The sequence below is a fragment of the Bos indicus genome, chromosome 2 (genome assembly GCF_029378745.1).
Source record: "Bos indicus isolate NIAB-ARS_2022 breed Sahiwal x Tharparkar chromosome 2, NIAB-ARS_B.indTharparkar_mat_pri_1.0, whole genome shotgun sequence".
Classification (NCBI taxonomy): Eukaryota; Metazoa; Chordata; class Mammalia; order Artiodactyla; family Bovidae; genus Bos; species Bos indicus.
This window is the reverse complement of record NC_091761.1, coordinates 41,854,477-41,881,196: the sequence shown is the minus strand read 5'-3', so window position 1 is coordinate 41,881,196 and position 26,720 is coordinate 41,854,477. Positions and strand designations below refer to the sequence as shown.

Sequence of the window (26,720 nt, the reverse complement as noted above, 5' to 3'; positions counted from 1 at the left end):
CCTTTGATTTTTATGTTATAGAGACAGCTCCTTTCCTTAAACTTTATAAAGCAACCTCTTCTAGCTTCCAAACTTTCTTCTTTCTGGCTTGATAAAAGTGAAGAGAGTTAGGGCCTTGCTCCAGATTAAGTTTTGATTAGGAAATGTAGCTGATTTGATTTTCTATGCAGACCACTCAAATCTTCTCCATATCAGCAATAAGACTGTCTTGCTTTCTTATTATTCATGGTTTACTGGAGTAGCACTTTTAATTTTCTTCAAGAAGTTTTTCATTGCATTCACAACGTATTTATTTGGTACAAGAGACCTATCTTTAGGACTGTCTTGACTTTTATCACACCTTCCTCACTAAGCTGACTCATTTCTAGTTGTTTATTTGAAGTGAGATATGTGTGACTTTTTCTTTCACTTGAACACTTAGAAATCATTGTAGGGATACCAGTTGGTCTCAGGGAACAGAGAGGCCCAAGGAGAAGAAGAGAAATAGGGGAAAAGTTGGATGGTATTGAAGTCAGGACACTAACAGCATTGATTGATTCTTGTTTAGTTGCTCAGTCATGTCCAACTCCTTGCAACCCCATGGACTGCAGCACGCCAGTCTTCCCTGTTCTTCACCATCTCCCACAACTGCAGCATGCCAGGCTTCCCTGTCCGTCACCATCTGTCAGAGTTTACTCAAACTCATGCCCATTGAGTTGGTGATGCTATCCATCCATCTCGTCCTCTGTCATCCCCTTCTACTACCTTCAATCTTTCCCAGCATTAAGGCCTTTTCTTATGAGTTGGCTCTTCACATCAGGTGGCAAAAGTATTTGGAGCTTCAGTATCAGTTCTTCCAATGAATATTCAGGGTTGAATTCCTTTAGGATTGATTGATTTGATCTCCTTTCAGTCCAAGGGAATTTCAAGAGTTTTCTCCAACACCACAGTTCAAAAGTATCAATTCTTCAGTGCTCAGCCTTCTTTATATCCATGAATAGTGGACTATAGTCTACATGAATACTGGAAACACCATAGCTTTGACTACGTGGTACTTGTGGTGGTGTCATCTGCATATCTGAGGTTATTGGTGTTTTCCCTGGCTTTGTTGATTCCAGCTTGTACTTCATCCAGCCCAGCATTTCACATGATGTACTCTGCATAGAAGTTAAATAAGCAGGGTGCAATGCACAGCCTTGATGTATTCCTTTCCCAATTTGGAACCAGTCCATTGTTGCATGTCCTGTTCTAGCTGTTGCTTCTTGACCTGCACACAGGTTTCTCAGGAGGCATGTAAGGTGTTCTGGTATTCCCATCTCTTTAAGAATTTTCCAGTTTGTTTTGATCCACACAGTCAAAAGCTTTGGTATAGTTAATGACTCAAAAGTAGATGTTTTTCTGGAATTCTTTTGTTTTTTCTATGATACAAAGGGTGTTGGCAATTTGATCTGTGGTTCCTCTGCCTTTTCTAAATCCGGCTTGAATTCACTGGAAGTTTTTGGTTCATGAACTTTTGAAGCCTAGCTTGGAGAATTTTGAGCATTACCTTGCTAGTGTGTGAAATGAGTGCAATTGTGTGGTAGTTTGAACATTCTTTGGCATTGCTTTTCTTTGAGATTGGAATGAAAACACTTTTTCCATTCCTGTGGCCACTGCTGAATTTTCCAAATTTGCTGGCGTATTGAGTACATCATCTTTCAGGATTTGAAATAGCTCAGCTGGAATTCCATCATCTCTACTAGATTTATTCATAGTGGTGCTTCCTAAGCCTTGACGTAACACTTCAGGATGTCAGGCTCTAGGTGAGTGATCACCCCATCATGGTTATCTGGGTCATTAAGATCTTTTTTGTATAGTTCTATGTATTCTTGCCACCTCTTCTTAATATCGTCTGCTTCTGTTAGGTCCATAACGTTTCTGTCCTTTATTGTGTCCATCTTTGCATGAAATGTTGCTTTGAAGAGATCTCTAATTTTCTTAGGAGATCTCTAAGTCTTTCCATTCTATTGTTTTCCTCTATTTGTTTGCATTGTTCGCTGAGGAAGTCTTTCTTATCTCTTCTTTCTATTCTTTGGAACTCTGCATTCAGATGGGTATATCTTTCCTTTTCTCCTTTGCCTTTCGTTTCTCTTCTTTTCACTGCTATTTGTAAGGCCTCCTCAGACAACCTTTTGCCATTTTGCATTTCTTTTTCTTGGGGATGGTTTTGATCACTACCTCCTGTACAATGTCAGAACCTCTGTCCATAGTTCTTCAGGCGCTCTGTCTATCAGATCTAATCCCTTGAATCTATTTGTCACTTCCACTGTATAATTGTAAGGGATTTGATTTAGGTCATACCTGAATGGTCTAGTGGTTTTCCCTACTTTCTTCAATTTAAGTCTGAAATTTGGCAATAAGGAGTTCATGACCCGAGCCACAGTCAGCTGCCAGTCTTGTTTTTTGCTGACTGTATAGAGCTTCTCCATCTTCGGCTTCAAAGATTATAATCAATCTGATTTCAGTGTTGACCATCTGGTGATGTCCATGTGTAGAGTTGTCTCTTGTGTTGTTGGAAGAGGGTGTTTGGTATGACCAGTGTGTTCTCTTGGCAAAAGTCTGTTAAACTTTGCCCTGCTTCATTCCATACTCCAAGGCCAAATTTGCCTGTTACTCTGGGTGTTTCTTGACTTCTTACTTTTGCATTTCAGTCCTCTATGATGAAAAGGACATCTTTTTTTCGTGTTAGTTCTAGAAGGTCTTGTAGGTCTTCATTGATTGATGAAGTTGCCAGTTTTATAAGGGCGTGGTTCATGGTGCCCAAACTACAATAGTAATGTCAAAGATAACTGATTACAGATCAGCGTAGCAAATATAATAATTTAAAAGTTTGAAATACTATGAATTTACCAAAATTGACACAGAGACATAGTGTAGGCAAATGCTCTTGGAAAAATGACACCAGTAAGGGCTTTCCTTATGGCTCAATCAGTAAAGAATCCCACTGTAATATATTGACCTGGTTGGGAAGATCCCCTGGAGGAGGGCATGGAAGCCCACTCCAGTATTCTTTCCTGGAGAATCCCCATTGACAGAAGAGCCTGGTGGGCTATAGTTCATTGGGTCACAAAGTGTCAGACACAACTAAGCAACTAAGCACAGACTTGGCTCAGAGTTGCCATAAGCCTTCCATTTGTAAAATACACAATATTGTTGAAGCTCAGTCAATCAATGTGTGATTTTAAAACAGAAAGAAAAAGTGTGCTTATAGTCAGAAAAGAGCTGACTGAGGCAAAAGAATGAATACTATTCCACATTTAGAGGAGAGGAGACATCCCCCACCCCCCACCAAGACAAGAAGAAGGAAGAGGCCCTGAGAAACACACAATATTAACATAGAAATTGAGAGAGGTTAGACTTCAGGACTGAGAGAATTTAGGTTTTATGCATTGATTTACTCTTCAGTTTTTTGAGAAGAGTCTGAAACTTTTGGGGAAGATTCATATAAGATGAGACAAGGTAAACAAGTAAACAGAGAAAAGGATTGATAGCTGTTCATGGCCTGAGCAGAGAGTCAATAACATGGACTTTTATCATGACCAGATGACCTCAGCCTGTTGCTATTTCAATGATTCTCAAGGTTTTAGGAACAGAAGTGGATGAGGAATGGTAAGTTTACCCAAGAACTAATATTTCTTGTTGTTGTTCAGGCGCTTGGTCCTGAATACTCTTTCTGACCCCATGAACTGCAGCAGGCCAGATTTCCCTGTCCTTCAACATCTCCCGGAGTTTGCTTAAACTCATGTCCATTGATTCGGTGATGCCATCCAACCATCTCGTCCTCTGTCATCCCCTTCTCCTCCTGCCTTCTATCTTTCCCAGCATCAGAGTTTTTTCCAATCAGTCAGCTCTTCTCATCAGGTGGCCAAAGTATTATAGCTTCAGCTTCAGCATCAGTCCTTCCAATGAATATTCAGGACTGCTTTCCTTTAGGATTGACTGCTTTGATCTCCTTGCAGTCCAAGGGACTCTCAAGAGTCTTCACCAGCACCACAATTCAAAAACATCAATTCTTCGGTGCTCAGCCTTCTTTATGGTCCAACTCTCACATCCATAGATGACTACTGGAAAAACCATAGCTTTGACTATACAGACCTTTGTCTGTATAATATTAATATTGATAAAAAGAATGTAGTCAGGCAAGGACAGAGAACCTAGTGTGCTCAGCCAGGTGTTTACTGACATAGTAGGGTCTTGGAGAGTGGGTGGGAGGAGGGAAGTAAATGATTTTTAAAGGGAGATCATCTGTGAGAATATGGAGTAGCTAAAGAAACATCATCAAAAGGACTTCCAAAGGATTTAAATAGGAAGGGTTAAAAAATTGAAGCTTTTATTCAGTGAAGCAGATTTCAAAGTTCAGCATCTTAGATCTGAAGTGTTTTTAGATGATTTTGCAATCCAAAATGAGAGCATTATAGGGAGCCAAAATTAATTGAAGGACACTTAAGACTTTTGTTTGAATGATTAACATTAGCAACTATAAAGATTTATTACCAAGCCATTTGGGTGATTACTTCCCCCCGCCCCCCATGTAATTGATTGAATTGGTTGGTGTGACATTGTAGAGATGCTTAAAAAGATCATCTTAGCTAACTCAACTATAATGAAGGTTTTATACTTTCTAAATACCCTGAACACTTAAGGTCTGCACAGGTGTATGTAAATAGTTCATGTGTGACACTACAGAGCAGTTAACTTAGAACAGAACATGCCACATAGCACTGGCTACAGCTGTAGATATTATTTAAGGCAGAATAATATCTCTGAACTGTTTGAGAGAGCTAACTGCCATTTCAAATACAAAAAAAAAAAAAAGTCCTAGTAGCATCCATCTTCAGAAAATACAGGATTTTTTTTTTTTTTTGAGCAATTGCAAATTTTTGCAAGATTTTGTTACTTTTCAAGTAAAAGTGAAACTTATTTGAGTCATTCTTACAGTTAACATGTAATTTATTGTTGCCATTTATTATATATTTCTCACATATTTGTAGGAATCATCACCAACTATAAGATGAAACTCAATACACGTATTTAAGTTAAATGCATTTGTTCTTTACTAGTAAATATACAAGTGAATGGGCACTCTGAACTGATCATTAAAAATGCATCATTTAACATTCTTAAGCACTTAGTTACATTATAATAGGATAATTGTAGCAATTTCTGTTCCTCATTTCATTAAATAGAGTATTCAGCAGTGTGGTACCTTACATAGTTATTTCCATGGACTTCCAAAACCCCAGTCATGTGAGGGTCATGGCTACGTCATAATTAGCATCTGCTTAGCTTTATTACTGTTTCTCATTACAACTCAGTAGGTCAATGATACTGTCCATGATAGGAACCCAGCAAGACTAGAAGTAATAAAACAGCTCAGACCAAGTGAGGCTCTGCTGCTCCAACTGATGGACAGTTAATTGCCTGAGTGTAAAACAGTGATAGCACTGGGAGAAATAGAGAACTCTGTGATATGGTAGGTGTCCAAATACAATATTATATTGCGGTTTTCAATGAAATACACTGTTCAGTTAGAGGACACGAGCACATCCTATGGCAGAAGAGGACATAATTTTGAGAAAAAACATTGAGTTTTCTAACAATCTCAAACTACCATTGAATAACACAGAGGTTAATCTGAGTATACTTTATACCAGGCCCTTGGTATCCAAGGTTCCTCCACATCAGATGACTCACCCAACACTGGATTGTGTAGTTCTGTGGCATTTACTATTTAAAATATTTGCATATAAATGGACCCAAGCAGTTCAAACACATGTTGTTCAAGGGTCAAGTGTACCTGAATGAACATCCTAAATCTAAGTTACTAGATCAGTGTTTCCGATCTAGTAAATTTAGCAGCACAGTAGAATCACTTAGGACCTTTACACAGTATCAAAGATCTGGCCCCATTCCCGGCCAATTAAATCTAAACCTGAGAGAATTACCCAAACATGGAAGTGTAGTTTTTTCAGGGTGTGTCAGGGGCTGCTAATGTGCTATGAAGCTTGAAAATCTCTATTCAGAAATAATCATTGGTTGTATAGATAGATTCATTTGTGAACTAGAATTTTCTTTTTCAGTTTCACTGTATACTGCTTTTACAGAAAGACTTTGTATAGGTCACATATTAACTACTGATTTAATTAATCTTTTAAGATCAATAATTATTCCTTGTGAAAGTTAGCACCTGATTTCTTAGTTTCTACAGAGAAAGTTTGAATGTGAGAACCAAAATCATTTATTCCTAGTAAAAAGTTTTGGATCTGTGCCAAATGTCCTAAACCTGTGAATAGTATACAGGATTTATGTTTGTCTATAGGGTTATATGATTCATTTTATCATTGTAATTAGGTAAAACAATTAGCTGTAGACAATTAGATGTAAAGCTATTATGATACTTATGTAACTATTATTAGATACTTATTGCCTATAAATATTTCACAGCACTTAGTTTTTCCTATTCAAATAGATTGTAGATCTTTTCATAGAGAAACCATTTCCATAGGTTTCTAGAGTTCATATTAAAATAATTTATAATTAGGTGACAGGATCACAAGTAGAAGTTCCATGACTAGTTCAGCTCTTTAAGGACAGTGATAAGAACACAGATTTCTCTTCACTACACCTTTCACACAGGATGTATATGCCCCTGTCTTAAATGGCCAGTGTTCCTTATATCTATTTGATCACCCATAAGAAAAACTATAGACTAATCTAAGTTTAGTTTTACAGAAAATGTGAAATAAAATGCTATTTATTAATTTTAAAACCTCTTATAATTTGGCTTTATGTTTTCAGTTTGAAATTTTTAAGTATACTGCTTTTTATTTAAAATGTTTCAGAAATATTTGCTATAGTCTCATTAAACTCCACACATTGTTTTCAAAAGATATTCTTTTGTTTTTGTTTTTTTTTTCAACTAGGACCCCAACTATGGCTGGTGGCCTATTTTCAATTGACAGAAACTACTTTGAAGAGATAGGAACTTACGATGCAGGAATGGATATCTGGGGTGGAGAGAATCTTGAAATGTCTTTTAGGGTAATTTCATTTTACTTTATTTTTTGACTCTGAAGATACTATGCTGTAGCATGCATGTGTAGACTCAGTAATTTACTGTCAGATCTTTTTTGTGAAGTGATACAAATTACTGATCAGTTGGTCATTGTAATACTTGTTTAGAAGCTAGAGTCTTTTTGCATGCAATATTTACCATTAAATGGGAAATTAGAGGCATTTTTAAAATTTTCAAAATAATTCTTGTGTACATAGTTCAAAGGTATTAGGGCTTTTAGTTTTTTAAATAAAGAAGGGTTTTATTTTTGAAATAAAGCATTACCCTTGGTGTTTTTGAACTGAAACTTGAAAGTGTTATGATATCTATATTTAAAAGTGCTGCTTGAGGTTATTCTCAAATACATTTAAGAATAACCTGTGTTCAAAGGCATTCTGGATAATTCAAGTAGCATGACTGTTTTCACAATCATAGACATTATTGTTTGATGAATGAGTTGTAATAATGCAAATGCACTTTTTAAATGGCCTTGCAAGTAAACAAAAATTAAGAATTAATCCATCATATATCTGATACTAGAAAGTATATTAATAATTTTAATGTTGCATTTGAAAATTTTAAATATGAACACATAAATGTTCCTTCTAACTAAGAAATCATGAGGAATAACATACTGTTTTTTTCTTCAAACCACATTCAATATCATTTAAAAATTAGTTGTTAGTAATACTGTTGTTTTTTCTTTCTATAATTTGACATGTTATTTGAAACCCTATTGTTTTGCTGCATTATTTGTACAACAAAATTATTACAGATTAGATATATTTATCTATGAAGTTTAAGAGTTATGCCTTTTAATTTCTCATTTAGAAAGTAAGCTTTATTGTTCACAAATATAAATATATTTGATGTTGTGTAAGCAAATGTCAAAATCTGAGAATAAGAATTACTTTGAGTTTATATAATGTGAAATTTAATGGATCTTGGATAACATGGATTATTTTAGAAGCACTAGGATGTCTTTGTTATACAACTTTTGCCTATAAATCATCCTTACAGTCCAGTGTCTGAGATCATTAGTTAATGGAATTTTATTCTTTCTATATTTGTTTATATACTTATAGTCCAGTGGAACTTGCCCCACAAGGCTTAGTAGCATACTGAGGAATGTCTTCTTCCTGTCAAGTACGTGATTCATCTTTGCACAATGTTTGGAACATTTGGAGACCCCAATTTTTTACTCAGTGTGGTTCTCAAAGTACAGAATAGAAAAGCTAACAGTTAAAAAAGGAAGAACAAAGATGGAAGGAAGGGAGTTAGGAAGGAAAGAAAGTATACTCAAAAGATTAAAAACAGTTTTCTCATATGCTTAGACTTAATGAAAAGAGTATTTATACATTAATTAACCAATATTCCTTGAATGCTGTGGTTGAAATTCATAAGGAAAAAAAAAAAAAACAATGTAGCAACATTAGTAATATCTAGTGATCCTGTTGCTCATCTTTTTTTCCCCTTCTTTTCTAACAGTCTTATTCACCTTCTTTCTGCTCGCCTGTTAAGCTTGATTCTCTGTCAATAGACTCCCCTTATCTTCATCACAGAGCTCTCAGATTGGACGGGTGATCTTCACCTAACTGACTGAAAGATGTGTTAGGGAAGAATTTAGTTAGGAAAGAATATAGTGGAATAATATGATGCATCTTCTTTGTAAGAAATGAAGTACTCATAAGCAAATAGTCTTTGAATGTTTAAAACATTGATTGTCTTTAGTTTCCATATATTATCAGTAGAAACAAAGTGTGTATTTTTCTCTTTATTAGTCTCTTGATTAGTGTTTTACTTTTCTTTGTGTGACATGGATATGTGTTTATTTAATAGTTGGTACCCTGGCTGAGGAAGATGTTGAATAAGAGAAAATATTAGAACAATATATTAGCAAAGGGATGACACTCTCCTTTAGATTAATTTCATAAAAAGATATATGACTTAATGAAATGAGAATATGTTAGGGATTCATAATCAGAAGATCTGTGTCTAATATCCAGCTTAATTATTATACAGCAAACGTATGTGGAACATGTAGTATATTTGCCGCACTTTACAGATACTGAGGCTGCAAAAATGAATAGGGCCTGGTGCTTTTACTCTTATAGGCCTTTCCAGATGGCGGTGGTGGTAAAGAGCCCACCTCAGTGCAGGAGGCATGAGACTCAGGTTCTGTCCCTGTGTCAGGAAGATCCCCTGGAGAAGGTCATGGACACCCACTCCAGTATTCTCACCTGGAGAATTCCATAGACAGAGGAACCTGGCAGGCTATAGTCCATGGGGCTGCAAAGAGTCAGACTCGACTGAAGCAACCTAACACACTTTTACTCTCAAAGAAGCAATACATAGGCATTATTGTCAGTAAAATTCAATAGTATTTTTTTTATACATGAGGTTTTCTTGTCACTGACATGTTAGTATAGGAAAATTTTTATTGTGTAGTCACTTAGTCATGTCTAAATCTTTGCAACCCCATGGACTGGAGTCCGCCAGACTCCTCTGTCCATGGGATTTCCCAGACAGGAATACTGGAGTTGTCATTTCCTTCTCCAGGGGATCTTCCTGACCCAGGGATCAAACTCCTTTCTCCTGCATTGCAGGCAGGTTCTTTACCATTGAACCACCTGTGGAGGCCATATATAGGCAAATTACTTAACCTTAACTGTGAGACAGTGATTTAATAGTAAAGATGGCAGAAAGTGAAGAAGAACCAAAGAGCATCTTGATGAAATTGAAAGAGGAGAGTGAAAAAGTTGGCTTAAAGCTCAACATTCAGAAAACTAAGATCATGGCACCCGGTCCCATCACTTCATGGCAAATAGATGGGGAAACTGGCTGACTCTATTTTGGGGGGCTCTAAAATCACTACAGATGGTGATTGCAGCCATGAAATTAAACAACGCTTACTCCTTGGAAGGGAAGTTATAACCAGCCTAGACAGCCTATTAAAAAGCAGAGACATTACTTTGTCAACAAAGGTCCATCTAGTCAAGGCTATGGTTTTTCCGGTAGTCATGTATGGATGTGAGAATTGGACTATAAAGAAAGCTGAGTGCTGAAGAATTGATGCTTCTGAACTGTGGTGTTGGAGAAGACTCTTGAGAGTCCCTTGGATTGCAAGGAGATCCATCCAATCCATCCTAAAGGAGATCGGTCTTGGATGTTCATTGGAAGGACTGATGTTGAAGGTGAAACTCCAATACTTTGACCACCTGATGTGAAGTGCTGACTCATTTGAAAAGACTCTGCTGCTGAGAAAGATTGAGGGCAGGAGGAGAAGAGGACAACAGAGGATGAGATGGTTGGATGGCATCACTGACTCAATGGACATGAGTCTGGGTAAACTCTGGGAGTTGGTGATGGACAGGGAGTCCTGGTGTGCTGTGGTTCATGGGGTCACAAAGAGTCCGACATGACTGAGCGACTGAACTGAACTGAAAGATAGAGTTGTCTTGTAGCTCTGGTCTATGTAGACTTGAGGATGAAAAACTGAGAAATATTAAATGCCTGCAAAATATTATTATTATGGCTGGTTTATAGATATTTAAGTCAATCCAAAGGTATATACTTTAGGGGATTTATTTATAACAGTATCACTTGATCTTTGATGCCCAAAGTATTGTAAATACTGACAGACTTTGAACATCTGATCCAAATGATAGACCTTCCAAGAAAGAAGCATCTAGTCTCCTATACACCATAGGTTTAAATACAGTTTCAAAGCACTGAAAAAACACTTGAAGTCTCTGGATAAAAGTTCTTGGCATAAAATAATAGTGACTTCTAATATGTATAGAACTAGTAAGCAGAACAGTTGAAAATTGAACCCCAGTATTCTGAGACCAGTGACTGTGCTGCTGATTTCTATACCACTACTGCCCCTAATTAGATTCATCCCTCCATAACATGACAGCCCCCAAAATAGTGGTATTATCAGGAGAAAGAGAAGTTAATATATAAATGCAATCTTCTTCCAGAATACTGAGAATGTGGTCTTATCTAGTTCTTTAATCTTTTTCTAATAGACTGTAGCCTCCTATGCGTAATGCATGTCCAGTGAAAATACGTACAAGTAGATCCAAGTGCTCTTGAAAAATTAGTCTCAGATACTGTTTTCTACTTCATTACACAACAATCATTGAAATAACATAAGTCCTCAGATATAAATGTTAATTTTTAACTGATATTTATTTCCTGCTCAATAGGTGCAGGGCATAGAGTTGTGAACAAAATAGACAAAACTGTGTGTCCTATGGAACTTATATTTTAGTGAAGGATACAGACAGTGAATAAGAGAAATAAAATATGTTACTATGTTAGTGATAGTGTTTAAGAGAAAAAAACTAAGGAAGGGAAGAGGAATATAAAGCAGCAGATGTTGGAAATTCTTAGTGGTTGAAATTCTAGATAGGAGGAACTCAGAAATGAATATCCATATAAAATAGTTTATGACAAAATTAACCTATGACTTTATCATCAAAGGTGTCATGTATTTTTAAATAATATCCCTGATGGCAGCATCAGTACCATCCAAAAAGCATCACCACCAAAAGTCCTTGCCTTGCATGAGCCAATAGCACAAGGGCAGTATTTCTAAAACCACACAATATATGAGATAATCTGCATTGTAGAACCAACTGAGTCATAAAAAGTCAGAAGGCAGAAAAGGACTCAGAAGAGTGTCCCCCTGCCCTGAAATGTGGTGGTTGTGGTTTAGTCACTATGTCGTGTCTGACTCTTATGACCCCATGGACTGTAGCCTCCCAGGCTTCTCTGTCCATGGGATTTTTCTAGGCAAGAATAGTGGAGTGGGTTGCCATTTCCTTCTCCAGGGGATCTTCTCAAGCTAGGAATTGAACCCAGGTCTCCTGCATTGCAGACAGATTCTTTACCAACTGAGCTACAAGGGAAGGTTACAAGTATGGTCTGGAAGTGCCCATATGTGTGCTAAGTTGCTTCAGTCATGTCCAACTCTTATAGCCACATGGCACTGTAGCTCACTAGGCTCCTCTGTCAATGGGATTCTCCCAGTAAGAATACTGGAGTGGGTTGCCATTTCCTACTCCAAGGGATCTTCCCGACCTAGGGATTGAACCTGCATCTCTTATGTTTCCTGCATTGACAAGCGGGTACCCATGGCAAGTTCCAATTTGTAGTTGACAAGTCCAGTGTATGTTAATTATACTTCAGTAAAGTTGATAAGTATTAAAGCATACGTGTGTGCACATGCACACATGTGTGCGCACACACACACACACACACACACAGAAAAAAAGAAACATCTTCCAAAGAGAAACAAATGAAGAAAAAATATAACTGATGATATACAGTCAGCTATAGACTTCTACAGTCTAGCTGAGATTCTCATTGTATCTTAGCCTAGTTTCTTTTTAAATACCCTCAGTATAATTCTAACCATCTACCTCTCAGGACAACTATGTAGGTTAAATAAGACAATACTTATTGAATTTTTTATGAACTGTACCATACTATGGAAATTTTCATTTTATTATTATCACTACCCTTAAAAAATAAGCTCTTTTGACAACAATCAGTAGTTTAACAGGATGGGATTTACTTCAAATGCCCCAATTTTCTGTCCTTCTAGATCACTATAAAAGTAGCAATATATTTATCTGAAGAACATGTTTCATGATGTGAAGTCCATTTATATCAAAATTTCACAAGCAATGAAGTAGAAAAGAAATTTGAGTTGACATAATATATAATGGAAAAATGAAAGGCAGAGGTTCTTATTGAACAGAATAGCATGGTAAATGAGGTGAAAAGTTTGTAGACTTTTGGGGGATTGTATTACTAAGGTTTGTGAAATTATTGAAAGTAATGAATTTTCTAAAAAAATCCATGCAATTATAATTTTTACAACTGAAAATGTCAATCATAATAATTTATTAAATAGAAATAAATTTTGACAAAAGTCTAGTTGAGTTATATCTGTTAGAACTGTTTGCTTTATTTAAATTTAATTCATGTAAATTTGAGCATATTGGATTGTCTGTCAGTATGTAAAACTTGACTGTATTTGTTTTATTTGGCTAGTCATAGAAACTAGACTATAATAGAAATCTTTTAACTAAATTAACTTAATCTAAGTTCATGTGTTATCCCCAGTTTTGGTGAAGATGGTTTTGTAGAATACTTTTATTTAAATATTATAAAGTACTGACAATATTAACATAGAAACTTCTTAGCCTCTTTCCCTACTCCAGATATATTGGCAAAAATTGTATCTATTTGAGTTTTACATCATGATGCTATACATATGTGATGTGGGAAATGATTACCACAATCAAGATAATTAACATATTCTTCACCTCACATAGTTAAGATCTACTTTTAACAAATTTCAGGTATGTAACACAGAATTATTAACTATAGTCACCAAACTGTACATTAGATGTTAGAACTTATAACTGAAAGTTTGTATCTTATTAGCCTCTTTTAAAGTCTAAAAGGTCATAAACAGACCTAAAAGTCTAAAAGATTTTGTTCATGTATACCTCCATAAAAAATATAAACCACTAGCAATTATTTAGTCCAGGTGCAGGATAAACCTTAAACATGCTGCAGATGGCTTAAAATTTTTACTTCTGTGCTTACAATGAGATTTTCTGGGATTTGGGCCACCACTCTAACTTAAACAGTTGTTTAAACATATCTCTTCAGTCTCTCTATTCTTCGTTTAATTGAAATTATAGAATAACGATCATATAATATTTAATTTAGATATATACAGAAAACTCTATTTTCTAAAACAAATGTTTTAGAATTTTATTTTGAATGTTAACCATAATGCATACTTGATTTCCTTGCTCCTTTAGAAAACACAAGTGAACAACAGGAAAATTAGATATTAACCAAACTTTAGGATAATGTTAGAAAATGTTAGCAGAACTTGTTTTGTTTTTAACGTTATAATACCCTAAGGTTTAGTCATTTTGATAACTATACTTCTTCATTTGAACTTTCTAGTTCACAAAAGCAAAATATGAGAATAGATATTATGTTGGATAGTCATCCATGTAATGTTTAACCTCATAAACATATGCTACACTGAGATGTACTTTGTTTTAGAAATATAAATCATTGTAGGGGACTTAGGTACACTAGAACTTGATATTAATCTCTGGTTCTTTTTTATAGGGCTTCCCTTGTGGCTCAGCTGGTAAAGAACCTACCTGCAATGCAGGAGACTTTGGTTTGATCCATGGATTGGGAAGATCCCCTGGAGAAAGGAAAGGCTACCCACTCCAGTATCCTGGTCTGGAGAATTCCATGAACTGTATAGTCCATGGGGTCGCAAAGAGTCGGACACGACTGAGTGACTTTGATTGACTTTTCCTTTTATGGTCAGTTATTCAATGGCACCCCATTCCAGTACTCTTGCCTGGAAAATCCCATGGATGGAGGAGCCTGGTAGGCTGCAGTCCATGGGGTCGCGAAGAGTCAGACATGACTGAGCAACTTCACTTTCACTTTTCACTTTCATGCATTGGAGAAGGAAATGGCAACCCACTCCAGTGTTCTTGCCTGGAGAATCTGGGGTCGCACAGAGTCGGACATGACTGAAGCGACTTAGCAGCAGCAGCAGTTATTTCTAAAAGTGATTTTTTTATAAAAAATATTTTTTGGAGGTAATAGTATAGCTCACAGTTTAGTGCCTTCTTGAACTGATGACATTCACTGCTGCTTTTTTGTGACCTGAATTCTTATCATGAAAGTGTTTCTCTGATAATGTAAATGTACACTATATTTGTCAGCCTGCATATATAAGCATCTGAAATTCAACTTATTCTGTTTGCTCTGTTTATTTTATTTTATCCATCTATCAATCAATCATCTATCTACCTGTATAAATTTATGTGTGTTTGAGTCTGAGTGCAAATAGTTAAATATTCACGAAGACCCAGATATAAGTTAATTGTAGTTAATATATAGTGTAATAATAAAAATATTTATTTTTTAAAGTTTACAATATAATATCTATTGCAAATGAGTCGTTGAGAGGTATGCTTATCAGGTGGCTCAGATGGTAAAGAATCTGCCTACAGTGCAGAAGACTCACCAGACATCCAGAAGGTGTTAGATAATTAAGAAAATTCAGGAATTATGAAAGTTTGAAGATGGATATGTATGAAATGCATAAAATGGGGGAAATGGGGTTAAGATTATATGAAAATAGTAATCTGTAAAATCTGCATTTTATTTCCATTAATATATAAACCAGAGTTGAATAATTCTTTATGGGATTTATTCAGAAATACTCACTGGGATAAATTTTAAGATTAAATTTTGGCACTGTTTTCTTGAATTAAACCATTAAATGGAAGCAAAAATACAGAAAAGAAAATCTATGATTTCTAAAACTTGATAAAAACATTTTGGACAATGTTTTTCTTTAACAAATGCAGGTATCTTTCAAAGATACTATGCAGAATTTCCTTGTAGGAGGCAATAGCAATAAACCAGATTCACTTAGCTTTTTAATGAATTTTAGCATATTAAGAAACCAACAACCTTTATTAGGGACAAATATCTGAAATGTTTCTTTTGTAAAACACACTAATTCTGACTGTTTTTTGGACTCTTCTCTGCTAATGTGTAGGGAAGAAATATTAACCATATTCACATTAACTATAATGTGTATTCACATTAACTATAAGAATCCTTATGATTCTAAATATGAAGAACCTCAATTTAACTATTTGAATTTATGGCAATAAAAAGAACTTTCTGAAGAGTTTAATGTGCTCAGAATTATTGCATGGAAGAGTTTGACACTTCCTGTCATGGCCATATTTTACTAAAGCTTCCCATTAAGTGTACTTAATCATATGAAATGGCACTGATAATTAAGTCAATTATGCTGCTGATTTACATTTAAAGTGCACCTAAGATATTTTGATAATGAAATGTTTAACATCCTTTTTGTATCTAAATATGTGCTCAGTGAATTGACTTTGAACTATTTATTTTATAAATTAAGGTCCCATTTTTTTTTTCCCTTAATGGACAGGGAGAGTTAAATAACTTCCAAAACTATTTCGAGTTTTGAAATTTTAAGGATCATTTAAATTATATATCCTGGGTTTGAGGAAATGAAATAAACCTGCCATTAAATTCAAGTGAAGTTTATAAGTAAATTTACTTCGGAGAATTTTTTAATTTAATTTATAAATATTTCTTAGTAATTGGACATACAGACCTGTAGAAGATCAGTCCATAGTCTCATAGAACTTGTGCCAGAGGGAGATATATGATAAATGAATAAACAGAAAAAAAAAAAAAAAGTAGTCTGTTAATTTCAAATAAAGGTGAGTGCTTTGAAGAAAATCCAGTGAGAGGTGGAGCATTGCATTATTTTGGAGTGGTCAAGGAAGCCCATTCTAAGGAAACATTTTAGCTGAGACCAAACTGACAGGAAGGATCCAGCTTTGCAAGGATTTGCAAAGAGAACATTCACTGTGGAACATAATGCAAGAGTATCACATCTCTCATGCCAAGTCTGTAAGAGCATAAATATCCTAATGCTTTGGGTAAAGGAAAGCTTTCCTATTTTAAAGTTAGGAACAGCTTATTCTCTCAGAACAATAGGTCCTCAAATGAACAAAACTCCTCTAGGAGTTTATTTTTTGGTGAGGCTTTACATTTGAATAGTGCCTTATAGAATTCTTTTACATGTATTATCGTAATGGATCTCAGAAGGTTCTTTCTCCCATGTGTTTGCTTTTAATTTTAATGCATCAATAATGTTTGCATTATACTTTAGATTACCTTTATATGCTTATGTATCAGTCTACTCTCATTTTACCTATCAATCAATATAGATAATTATATACCTAGACCTGCACTAGACACTGTGCATGGTGTATCTGTAGATAGATCACCCCTAAATTTATTGAAGGCTTGGAGAGTATAATATAGTTTAGGATCATTTCAGGGTACAAATATAAAGCTCATTAAGTTCAAAGGAAAAATTTCTATGATCTAAGATAACCAGGGAAGAATTTATAAATTAAAATTTCAAGTCTTGTAGACAGGAGGGCAGGAGAGGAGCAGGGACCTGAAATCAGTGAAATCTCAGAACCTGGCTACTGTGTTCATTCCTTCTTTGTGCTTTGAACCACACCTAAGTTTAGGCTAGAATATCTGGTTCCCCTACCTTTTGTTTTTCCTCTTGAGAATTACTTTAATAAAATATCACTAAACGAGGGATTGGGGGCAGGAGGAAAAGGAAACGACAGAGGATGAGATGGCTGGATGGCATCACCGACTCAATGGACGTGAGTTGGAGTGAACTCCGGGAGTTGGTGATGGACAGGGAGGCCTGGCGTGCTGCAATTCATGGGGTCACAAAGAGTCAGACATGATTGAGAGACTGAACTGAACTGAACTGAAACCATTAAAAAAAAAAATATATATATATATATATATATATATATTTGCCAAACTAGGCTTCACATGATGAAGTAATGAAGTACCCATTAAAAACTCCAGGAACTGAATATATTATTTTTTTTAAATATACCTATGTTTGATCCCTTAAAGATTTCTGGGACAAAATTCCAAAATTGTTGTGCCTATATATCTGCATTCAACTAGGAAAGCTGGTGCACCTTGCTAACCAAAATGAATGCATTCAAAATGAAATTCATGTACTTTGTATTAAAGAGCCAAATTTAAGTCTCTATGGTAACTACTGCAGTAAATGTGCAACATCTTAAGCTATGATTATACTGTCACTGTTGGTGATGTCTGTCTTAAGTGCATGACTACCAATCATTTCACTGTTGTTCTAGTCAACCAGAAATGTAGTTTAAAAAGGAAACCAATTAGGAGATTTATTTAAATAAGGCTGAATGATTTCAGCAATAACTGGTTCTAGATACCAGCAATGATTCTTTTGAGGATGTGAAATAATATTGAGGGAAGATTGATACAACTGTTCAGAATTTGAATATTAATTATCAGTAAGATTGAGTTTTAAGTGCCATTGAAAAGGTAGTTGGAGATTTTTAATAGATTTTTAAATTACCTGTAAAAATATATTCATCTTAATAGATTTCATTATATCTGCAGGAATTCAAACTTGATTGATTACAAATTCTTAAAATATTTTATTATCAAACTAGCCACTGATTTATACTAGAAATATGCAAAAATTGAAATAAATATTATAGTGTAGCATTTCTCTGTTGCCACCATGTTGTACCTGGATACTAAAACATGTTTCTACATGAGTTCCTCCACTGTCAAAAATTTGATTACACTTTTCTACTCGTTTTGTTTTTTCATAGTTCAGCAATATGCAGTCTTGGTCTTATATATTTTCTCCATTTGGTCAACCAACATTTTATTTGTTTTTTAATTTTATTTTTTATTGAAGTATAGTTGATTTCCAATGTTATATCAATCTCTGTTGTACAGCATAGTGACTCAGTTATACATATTAGACATTCATTTTTTATATGTTTTTCCATCATGGTTTATTATAGGATATTGAATATAGTTCCCTATGCTGGATTGTAGGACCTTATAGTTTTACTTATGATTTTACATTCTGCACCTTAATTGGTAAAACAACTTTATATTCTATTTTTTTTTTATTTGGGTTTGAGAAATTATCTTAACTTTTGTAATTTCTGAATTAGATAGGAATATAGAAATTAACTGTTTAAGGGTAAAATGTCCCACTCTAACACTGGAATGATGAGTGATAATTAGACCTGATGAAAATCTAGTGCTCCTTGAGCATTTCTCTGACTTTGCAAGAGAAGGCTCCAGGACCTACAAGCTTTCCTTTCAGTTTTGAGGAACAGAATGGAAACTCTTGACTCTTTAAGGTCATAGAAAGTTAAAAGTATATCTGAGGAAATTGAAAATGTGCTGCAGAGTGGGGGCAAATTATTGTGTAAGAAAGGTGACATATTTGAAAGTTAGGTTTACAGAACTTATAATTAAATAAGTATTTGAGCATGGATATTTGCCAAGAAAGAGAATACAGAGGGCAGAATAGCAAAGCATGTCCTTAGGTAGCACATACATTTAAGGGTGGGGGAAAAAAAGAGAAAGTGAATGCAAAATCAGAGCTGTCAGGAAAGAAGAAAAATATATCAGAAGAACTTAGAATGTAATGGTGATTGTCAGCAGTGTCAAATGCTGCAGAGAAGTGATAAAGAATTATGAAAGCTCATAAAAAGCTTCATGTACAAATTTAGATGATAGGATCAAGAAAAATACTAGAATATAAGATGTCAAGAAAATCGAATTGTAAAGATACATAGAGAAAAGAAAAACTTTTTAAAGAAGATTCACAGTAATTAGGGAAGAAAATGCATAGTAACTTAAAGGGTAAATATGATCAAAGTAATTAGTTTATATTTGCTATTCTTATTTTATCATAGATAAAGTAAGATGCAAGCTGATAGAAAGGATTTAAAAATCTAGGATATAGTGAAGAAGAAAGAGGAAGGAACAACTGATCAGATTAATGCCTACAGATATTGGAAGAATATTCTAAAGATATGGAAAAGTACCACTTTTTAGTTTGCAACACAGTTTTATGCTTATTGTTTCACTGTGTTCTTACCAAAGCACTGTGAATGAGTATTGTTGTCTTTTTCTATAATTAAAGGTTTTGAGTTGCAAAGAAACTAAGTCATGCAGCTAGAAGTTGTCAGGGCTGAGCATCAAACCCACACCTTTTGCTCCCAGTCTAGTGTTCCTCTATTTGAGTTCAAGGGCAGTCTTAAGGGCAGAATTTAGCTTTGGAGAGTTGACTCTCCCTCCTAAAATAGAAAGAAACAACTAAGCCTATATGAGAAATTTCAAGGTAGAAATAAATAGAAATTTGGGTCAGCTTCTTTGAGCTTAAGAAGAGTAGAAAGCAGAAGATTATCTACAGAGAGGATGGGGTTGATATTGGAAGCTTGGTAAGAGGAGAAAATTTTGGATTAAATACAGCTTCTTCAGCAAGCACCTGAATGAGCATTGATGTTCTCTATGAAACGACCTTTAAATGTCACAAGAATGACATGTTGCAATTTTAATGAGGAAATTATCTTCACTGTGCTTTTAGCATCAGATCTGGAGAAATAAACCATGTGCCATCTTCTTCTGGTTTGTGACTTATTAGTCACCAGCCAAGTAAGTCCACAAGCCAGTAAGTCCAGTAAGCCAAGTAATAGTCTAAGGGTTGCTATTTCATGTTTCCTTCTTAATTCATCTTCTAAAGTGTAATGTAACCTATGTTGACCACTACCAATTTATTTTTAAAAAATCAAAAACTGTCAAAGTAGAGTATGACTTCCCATCACAGTGGGTTTTGTGAGTATTTGTAATGAGTGCTTCATATCAATATGGATATTTTATATGTTTCACATTTATCTGACTAAAAGTTTTACAACATATAAGAAGATATATGTAAGGTGATTTATGTAAGAGAATCATAGTTTTCCATTCATGGCATTAGAGTTTTATAGGTGTTCCCTAGGAAAAGGGACACATTCTGCTTCTTTATCTGAAGTAGAACTTATAATTTTGTTTGAAAATGTCTCAGGTCCTTAATATTAAACAGAATGTCTCCAGATGATTGAAGACCAGGAAAAGAAAATGCTGTCCATGAAGGGATTATGGTTAGAGTGAGTCCCTCTTAAGACAGTCCTTTTCTTGTTGGCATGGGAGACTGCTCTCAACTGTCAAATGCAAGCTGATGACTGGACCTTAATATGCCTGGTTCTTACACTCACAAAATTAGACTGGCTTGTGAACTACTTGAAGATGGAGAACCATGTTTTATTATTCTTTCTCCATGCCCCAGAGTCCAGCATGGTGCTTGACACAAAGTCAATGGCTAGTAAATATTTGCTCGGTAGATGCCAGCCAAGTCCCGAGGGAAACTGCTTGAGAATTGAGAGGTCATTCCCTTGCCTCATACTGATCACAGGCCTTCCATTTGAAAAGGCTTGACCACTTTGCAAGTTACATAGGAGGTTCATTTAAACTAAACTGCAGTCAGGGGAGGTGGATGGTTTACGATGGAGAAATTCAGTAACTGAGGGATGACTCTTTTTGGAGGTACCAGGTTTTCTTTGCCTTCCGCATCCAAGTTCTTTTTCTGTATCTTTGGCATTAATGAAAGAGCAGGAGATGTGGTTACACACTGTAGCTGGATGCCCAGGTGGTCTACTGATATTCAGAGGTGACTGTTCTGGCTTGAATTCTAGGGCAGGATCACACAGCTGTCATGAGCTGCTCTGTGACTGCTAGCAGCAGATGTTACCGATAACTGACAGGCAGTCAGATCATCAGATATGGGAGGACAGCAATGTAAAATGTAGAATATATGACCCAAACCTCATTTAATAATCACAGACCTTTAGTTAGAATCCATCTAGTTCTCAAAAATCTCATCTATATGCAGTTTTTCACAGTTGAAATTTATTTGTAGGATTAATTATACCATGAGAAAAGCATAAATTCCAATAATTCTAGATTTTTCTTAGTAGTCTCCTTCAAAGCACTAAATATTAGAAAACCTCCAGTATTATCAAACTTTAAGATTATTATTTGATAGATGAAAAAGTATCACTGTATCACATATCTCTTGTGCTCTTTTTTTTTCATGAATTATCTGCTTGCAACCATCTATGCTAATAGAAAAGCAATACTTTTTTTGTAAATATGAAAAGTTTGGTACTAATTTTCTTAAGCAAAACCACCTTATATTACATAGGATTTTCAATATCTGGTAGGCTGCTTGATATTCTTCATTTCTTGCCTGCTATATTCACAAGTCATTTGAGCATCAATTGGAAGACTTGCTATAACATAATCAAGACAGTGTGTTGCTCTGTTGATCTAAAGGAGAATTGAGAATTTCTGTATTATCAGCAATCCCAATAAGATGTGGAATAATGACAAGTAACAGTTCTCCTCATGCCAGAAATTTCAGCGGCCATGATGTGTAATTCTGAAGGTCAGAATGCTCTGAGGTGAAGAAAGTTGTTGAGAGGCAAAAAGTAATAGTAGAATTTATGTTATAAAATGTTGGCACGTGTGCTTTAAAGGTATGTCACTCTTCATGTTAACTGCTGCGAATGGGTGCTTGTGTTTGTGAAGAATGGGAGACAAGGTTAAAAGGACTCCATCTATGACCACAGCTACCTCATTATACTTGTGATACACAGTGGTTCATACATAGACTGCCTAGTTCCTTTTCAGAACAGTTCTTCCACTTCTAGTCACACCCAGGATAAGCACACCTTTTCAAGCTTCTGCTCTATTTTTCTTCTCTCCCTTCCTTGTGGCTCATCCCCTGCCCCTTAGCCCCCAAGAGTCACTTGCTAAGTCTTTGGCAAAGGAAAAAGATAAACTAGTTTGGGAGATTTCCCTTTAGGAAATCAGGATTAATGTGTTATGTCCTGTATGAAGTGAGTAGGTATAAGAGGTCCATTTTGAATTTGGGACTTTCAGGAAGTTCAGTTCTAATTTAAGATACAGAGTATTTTATAAAGGAAAGTAGTTGATAAATAGATTGTTTTAGAACCAATATGAAATAGTATGCTGCTGCTGCTGCTAAGTCACTTCAGTCATGTCCAACTCTGTGCAACCCCATAGATGGCAGCCCACCAGGCTCCCCCATCCCTGGGATTCTCCAGGCAAGAATACTGGAGTGGATTGCCATTTCCTTCTCCAATTTATGAAAGTGAAAAGTGAAAGTGAAGTCGCTCAGTTGTGTCTGACTCTTAGCGACCCCATGGACTGCAGCGTACCAGGCTCCTCCGTCCATGGAATTTTCCAGGCAAGAGTACTGGAGTGGGGTGCTATTGCCTTCTCCATGAAATAGTATAGATTCAGATTAAAATTTTCTACATCTCATACCAAGGTGAAAATAAAATCTTCAAACAAATTGCTCTAATATTTGGATATTTCTTGAAAACCTCTGGAGATTGAAAGTGATTTGGTGGTTTTCCTTGTCTTTGTAACATCTGTGACATTTCTAAAATAGAACTATCAAATTTGAGAGGAGAAAACACATCGATTGCCTCATAATAAGTTTTATAAACTCAGACTTTCTGCTATCTAGAGAAAAGTGTCTTTACTATATACTCCTAAGACAGCTAAGGTAAAGTAAGCTGACCCTAAAGAGGAAAATGTTGAGAGTTTTATCATTCCCATCTAAAAATCTGGTCTCTAAAAGTGTCATTTGCTTCATAGAAGGAGATTGGTCTGAATCCTAGAACTCCAAAGGAAAACTTAGTCATTATTAACCTCTCTTCCTCTTCTTTTACATGTGAATTTTCCAAGGACTATCCAGATTGACTTGTTTCACATTCTACAATCAGTTATTGTTTATTTCAAGTTCAGAATCTGGCTTACAGTTCTAAATCTGATGCTTTTTTCATAAAAATGATTCTATTAAAATTTAAATTATCTATTACTGGATAGATGCATTAGATATGTTGAATCTGATTTCTGGCAATTCAAGTGAGTACTTTAAAGGCCACAGCAGCTTGATATGCAAGAGTCTTCATCTTGAGATATGATGATAATATCAGGATGTGACTTGAGCTCTGGAAACCTCTTCCAGACCATACACTGTGAATTAAAAACTAGGTTAAGAGACAAACCAACCAATTAAATGAGACATTTATCCAAATCAAAATGATTATGAAGAAGAGCTTACAAGTTTCTTGTCACGAATGAAATAGAAAATGCCTACAGAGCCCCTTCTGTCTGCCCCTTTTGAATAATGACTTCCATACCTCTTGTGTTTATGCCAACTTATCAAGGGTCACAGTGCCTTCAGGATCTCACTGCAAGCTCTTTTAGACTTTGCTTCAATTATAAAAATGAAAGGATTTGTCATCAGTCTACTTGAATATGTATAAACAAAGTAGAGAGTTGAAGTGCTGACAGGGATTATTTGATACAAACAATGACTATAAGTAATAGGTGAAAACTGAGTCATAGTATCTTGTTTCAGTTGTCCTTTTGCCAGAAGTAAGAAAATAAGAACTTGTGTTCCTAAATCCACTTTATGATAGACACACATTTGCGTATACTGTGTACTTTTCCAGATTTCCCTATACAATATTAATAGATCAGTTAAAATATATCTAGAACCAATATTTTAAGCATTTTTAAACTTTGTAAAACACCGATATAGCAGTATATAAGTTGTGATTATTTTCACTGTGTGAATTATACCATTTACATAAAGTGAAGTATGTGATGATGATACTCAATTTCATAAAATAACTTTCATGTGATGCTGAAGTTCAGTTTCATTAAGTGAAATGTGTGATTTTTTTCTCAAAGAGATAATTATGTGGTTGGGGAGATAAGATTAATATATATATTTTGTATATATACATGTAAATATATATATTTTGCTTAGTCGCTCAGTCGTGTCTGACTCTTTGTGACCCCATGGACTGTAGCCCACCGCCAGGCTCCTCTGTCCATGGGGATTCTCCAGGCAGGAATACTAGAGTGGGTTGCCATGCCCTTCTCCATAGGATCTCCCCAATCCAGGGATCGAACCTAGGTCTCCAGCATTGCAGGCCGATTCTTTCCCATCTGAGCTATCAGTGAATATATATATTGAGAACCAATATTTTAAGCATTTTAAGCTCTGCAAAACACTGATATAGCAGTATATGTAAGTTGTGATTTTTTTTTCACCATGTGAATTATACCATTTACATAAAGTGAAACATGTGATGATACTCAGTTTCTTTTTTTTTTAATTTAAATTTATTTATTTTAATTGGAAGCTAATTACTTTACAATATTGTATTGGTTCTGCCACACATCAACATGAATCCGCCACTGGCACACACATGTTCCCCATTCTGAAGCCCCTCCCACCTCCCTCCCCGTACCCTCCCTCCGGGTCATCCCAGTGCACCAGCCTCAAGGATCCTGTATTGAACCTGGACTGGCAATTCATTTCTTATATGATATTATACATGTTTCCATGACATTCCCCCCCAAATCATCCCACCCTCTCCCTCTCTCACAGAGTCCAAAAGACTGTTCTATACATCTGTGTCTCTTTTGCTGTCTCGCATACAGGGTTATCATTACCATCTTTCTAAATTCCATATATATGCGTTAGTATACTGTATTGGTGTTTTTCTTTCTGGCTTACTTCACTATTTCATAAAGGGCTTTCATGTGATGCTGAAGTTCAGTTTCATAAAATGAAATGTGTGATTTTTTTTTTCTCAAAGAGATAATTATATGGTTGGGAGATAAGATTAACATATATATATAATATATTTATATATATGTATATGGGTGTGTGTTTATATATATGCCGTGCTTAGTCTCTCAGTCATATTCAACTCTTTGTGACCCCATGGGCTATAACCCACCAGGCTCCTCTGTCCATGGGGATTCTACAGGCAGGAATACTGGAGTGGGTTGCCATGCCCTCCTCCAGGGGATCTTCCCAATCCAGAGATCGAACCTAGGTCTCCTGTATTACAGGCAGATTCTTTCCCATCTGAGCCACAAGGAAAGCTATATATATATATATATATATATGAAAGTGAAAGTTTCTCAGTTGTATCTGACCTTTTGCGACCCCATGGACTATAATACCTTCCATGGAATTCTCCAGGCCAGAATACTGGTGTGGGTAGCCATTCCCTTCTCCAGGGGATCTTACCAAGCCAGGGATCGAACCTAGGTCTCCCACATTGCAGGTGGATTCTTTACCAGCTGAGTCACCAGGGAAGCCCAAGAAAACTGGAGTGAGTAGCCTATCCTTTCTCTAGCAGATCTTCCCAATCCCAACCCAGGAATCGAACTGGCCTCTCCTGCATTGCGGGCAGATCTTTACCAGCTGAGCCACCGTGTATATATGTGTGTGTGTGTGTGTATACATATATATAATGTATTTATATCAATATACATACACCTAAATATACATACGCACACATACACAAATATTTATCAAGATGGAAAAGTATACAGAAGAGCTAAATGAGGCAGGTAGGATGATATAAGTAGTAAATGTTATGACTCAGTGAAAATGGAGATCAATGCAAGATAGCATAGTTAAGTACTGTTTACTGGAAGAAAATGTATATGATATAAGTTTATTAGAGAGGAAATGATACATAAGGGAAAGCACATACATTAATTTTTTTTTAATTTTAATCTTTTAATTTTAATCCCCCAAATTATGTCAGATTATTGAATTTCTCTGTTTCTCTTGCCATCATCACTCTGGTCCAAGTCATTCTCATCTCTTTTCTAGATGATTATAATAATCCCTTTACAAATCTCCCCTGTTTGCTTTACTCAAATTCATTTTCACATAAAAGTTTAGTATTGTTATGTGTGCTGCTTCCCTTGCTCCTCACAACATCCTCTGGGGTAGATTCTTCTAGTCTCATCTTGTTACCTGAAATCAAAGCACAAAAAGATGACTTCACCCAGCTAGTGGATGTCAGAGCTAAGATACAATATTGGGAACTAGAGCCTACACACTCATAGCCATTGTGCTGTGTGTCCTTCATGTATGTTGTGGTGGTTGTTATTAAGTCCATATTAAACAATGACTTTGTACCAGTGATAGTATGTGTGTGGGTTGAGGGGTAGGGAG

General features: G+C 35.6%; 1 protein-coding gene across 5 annotated transcripts in view; it reads left to right on the top strand.

Moving 5' to 3' along the window:
• GALNT13 (polypeptide N-acetylgalactosaminyltransferase 13) overlaps positions 1–26,720 on the top strand; it is a 655,617-nt gene that overhangs the window by 424,496 nt on the left and 204,401 nt on the right. For all 5 annotated transcript variants that reach the window (XM_019985184.2, XM_070767821.1, XM_070767827.1 and 2 more), the window contains one exon: positions 6,942–7,059. In XM_019985184.2, coding sequence (XP_019840743.1) covers positions 6,942–7,059 — 118 coding nt within the window. The remainder of the gene's footprint in view (positions 1–6,941; positions 7,060–26,720) is intronic.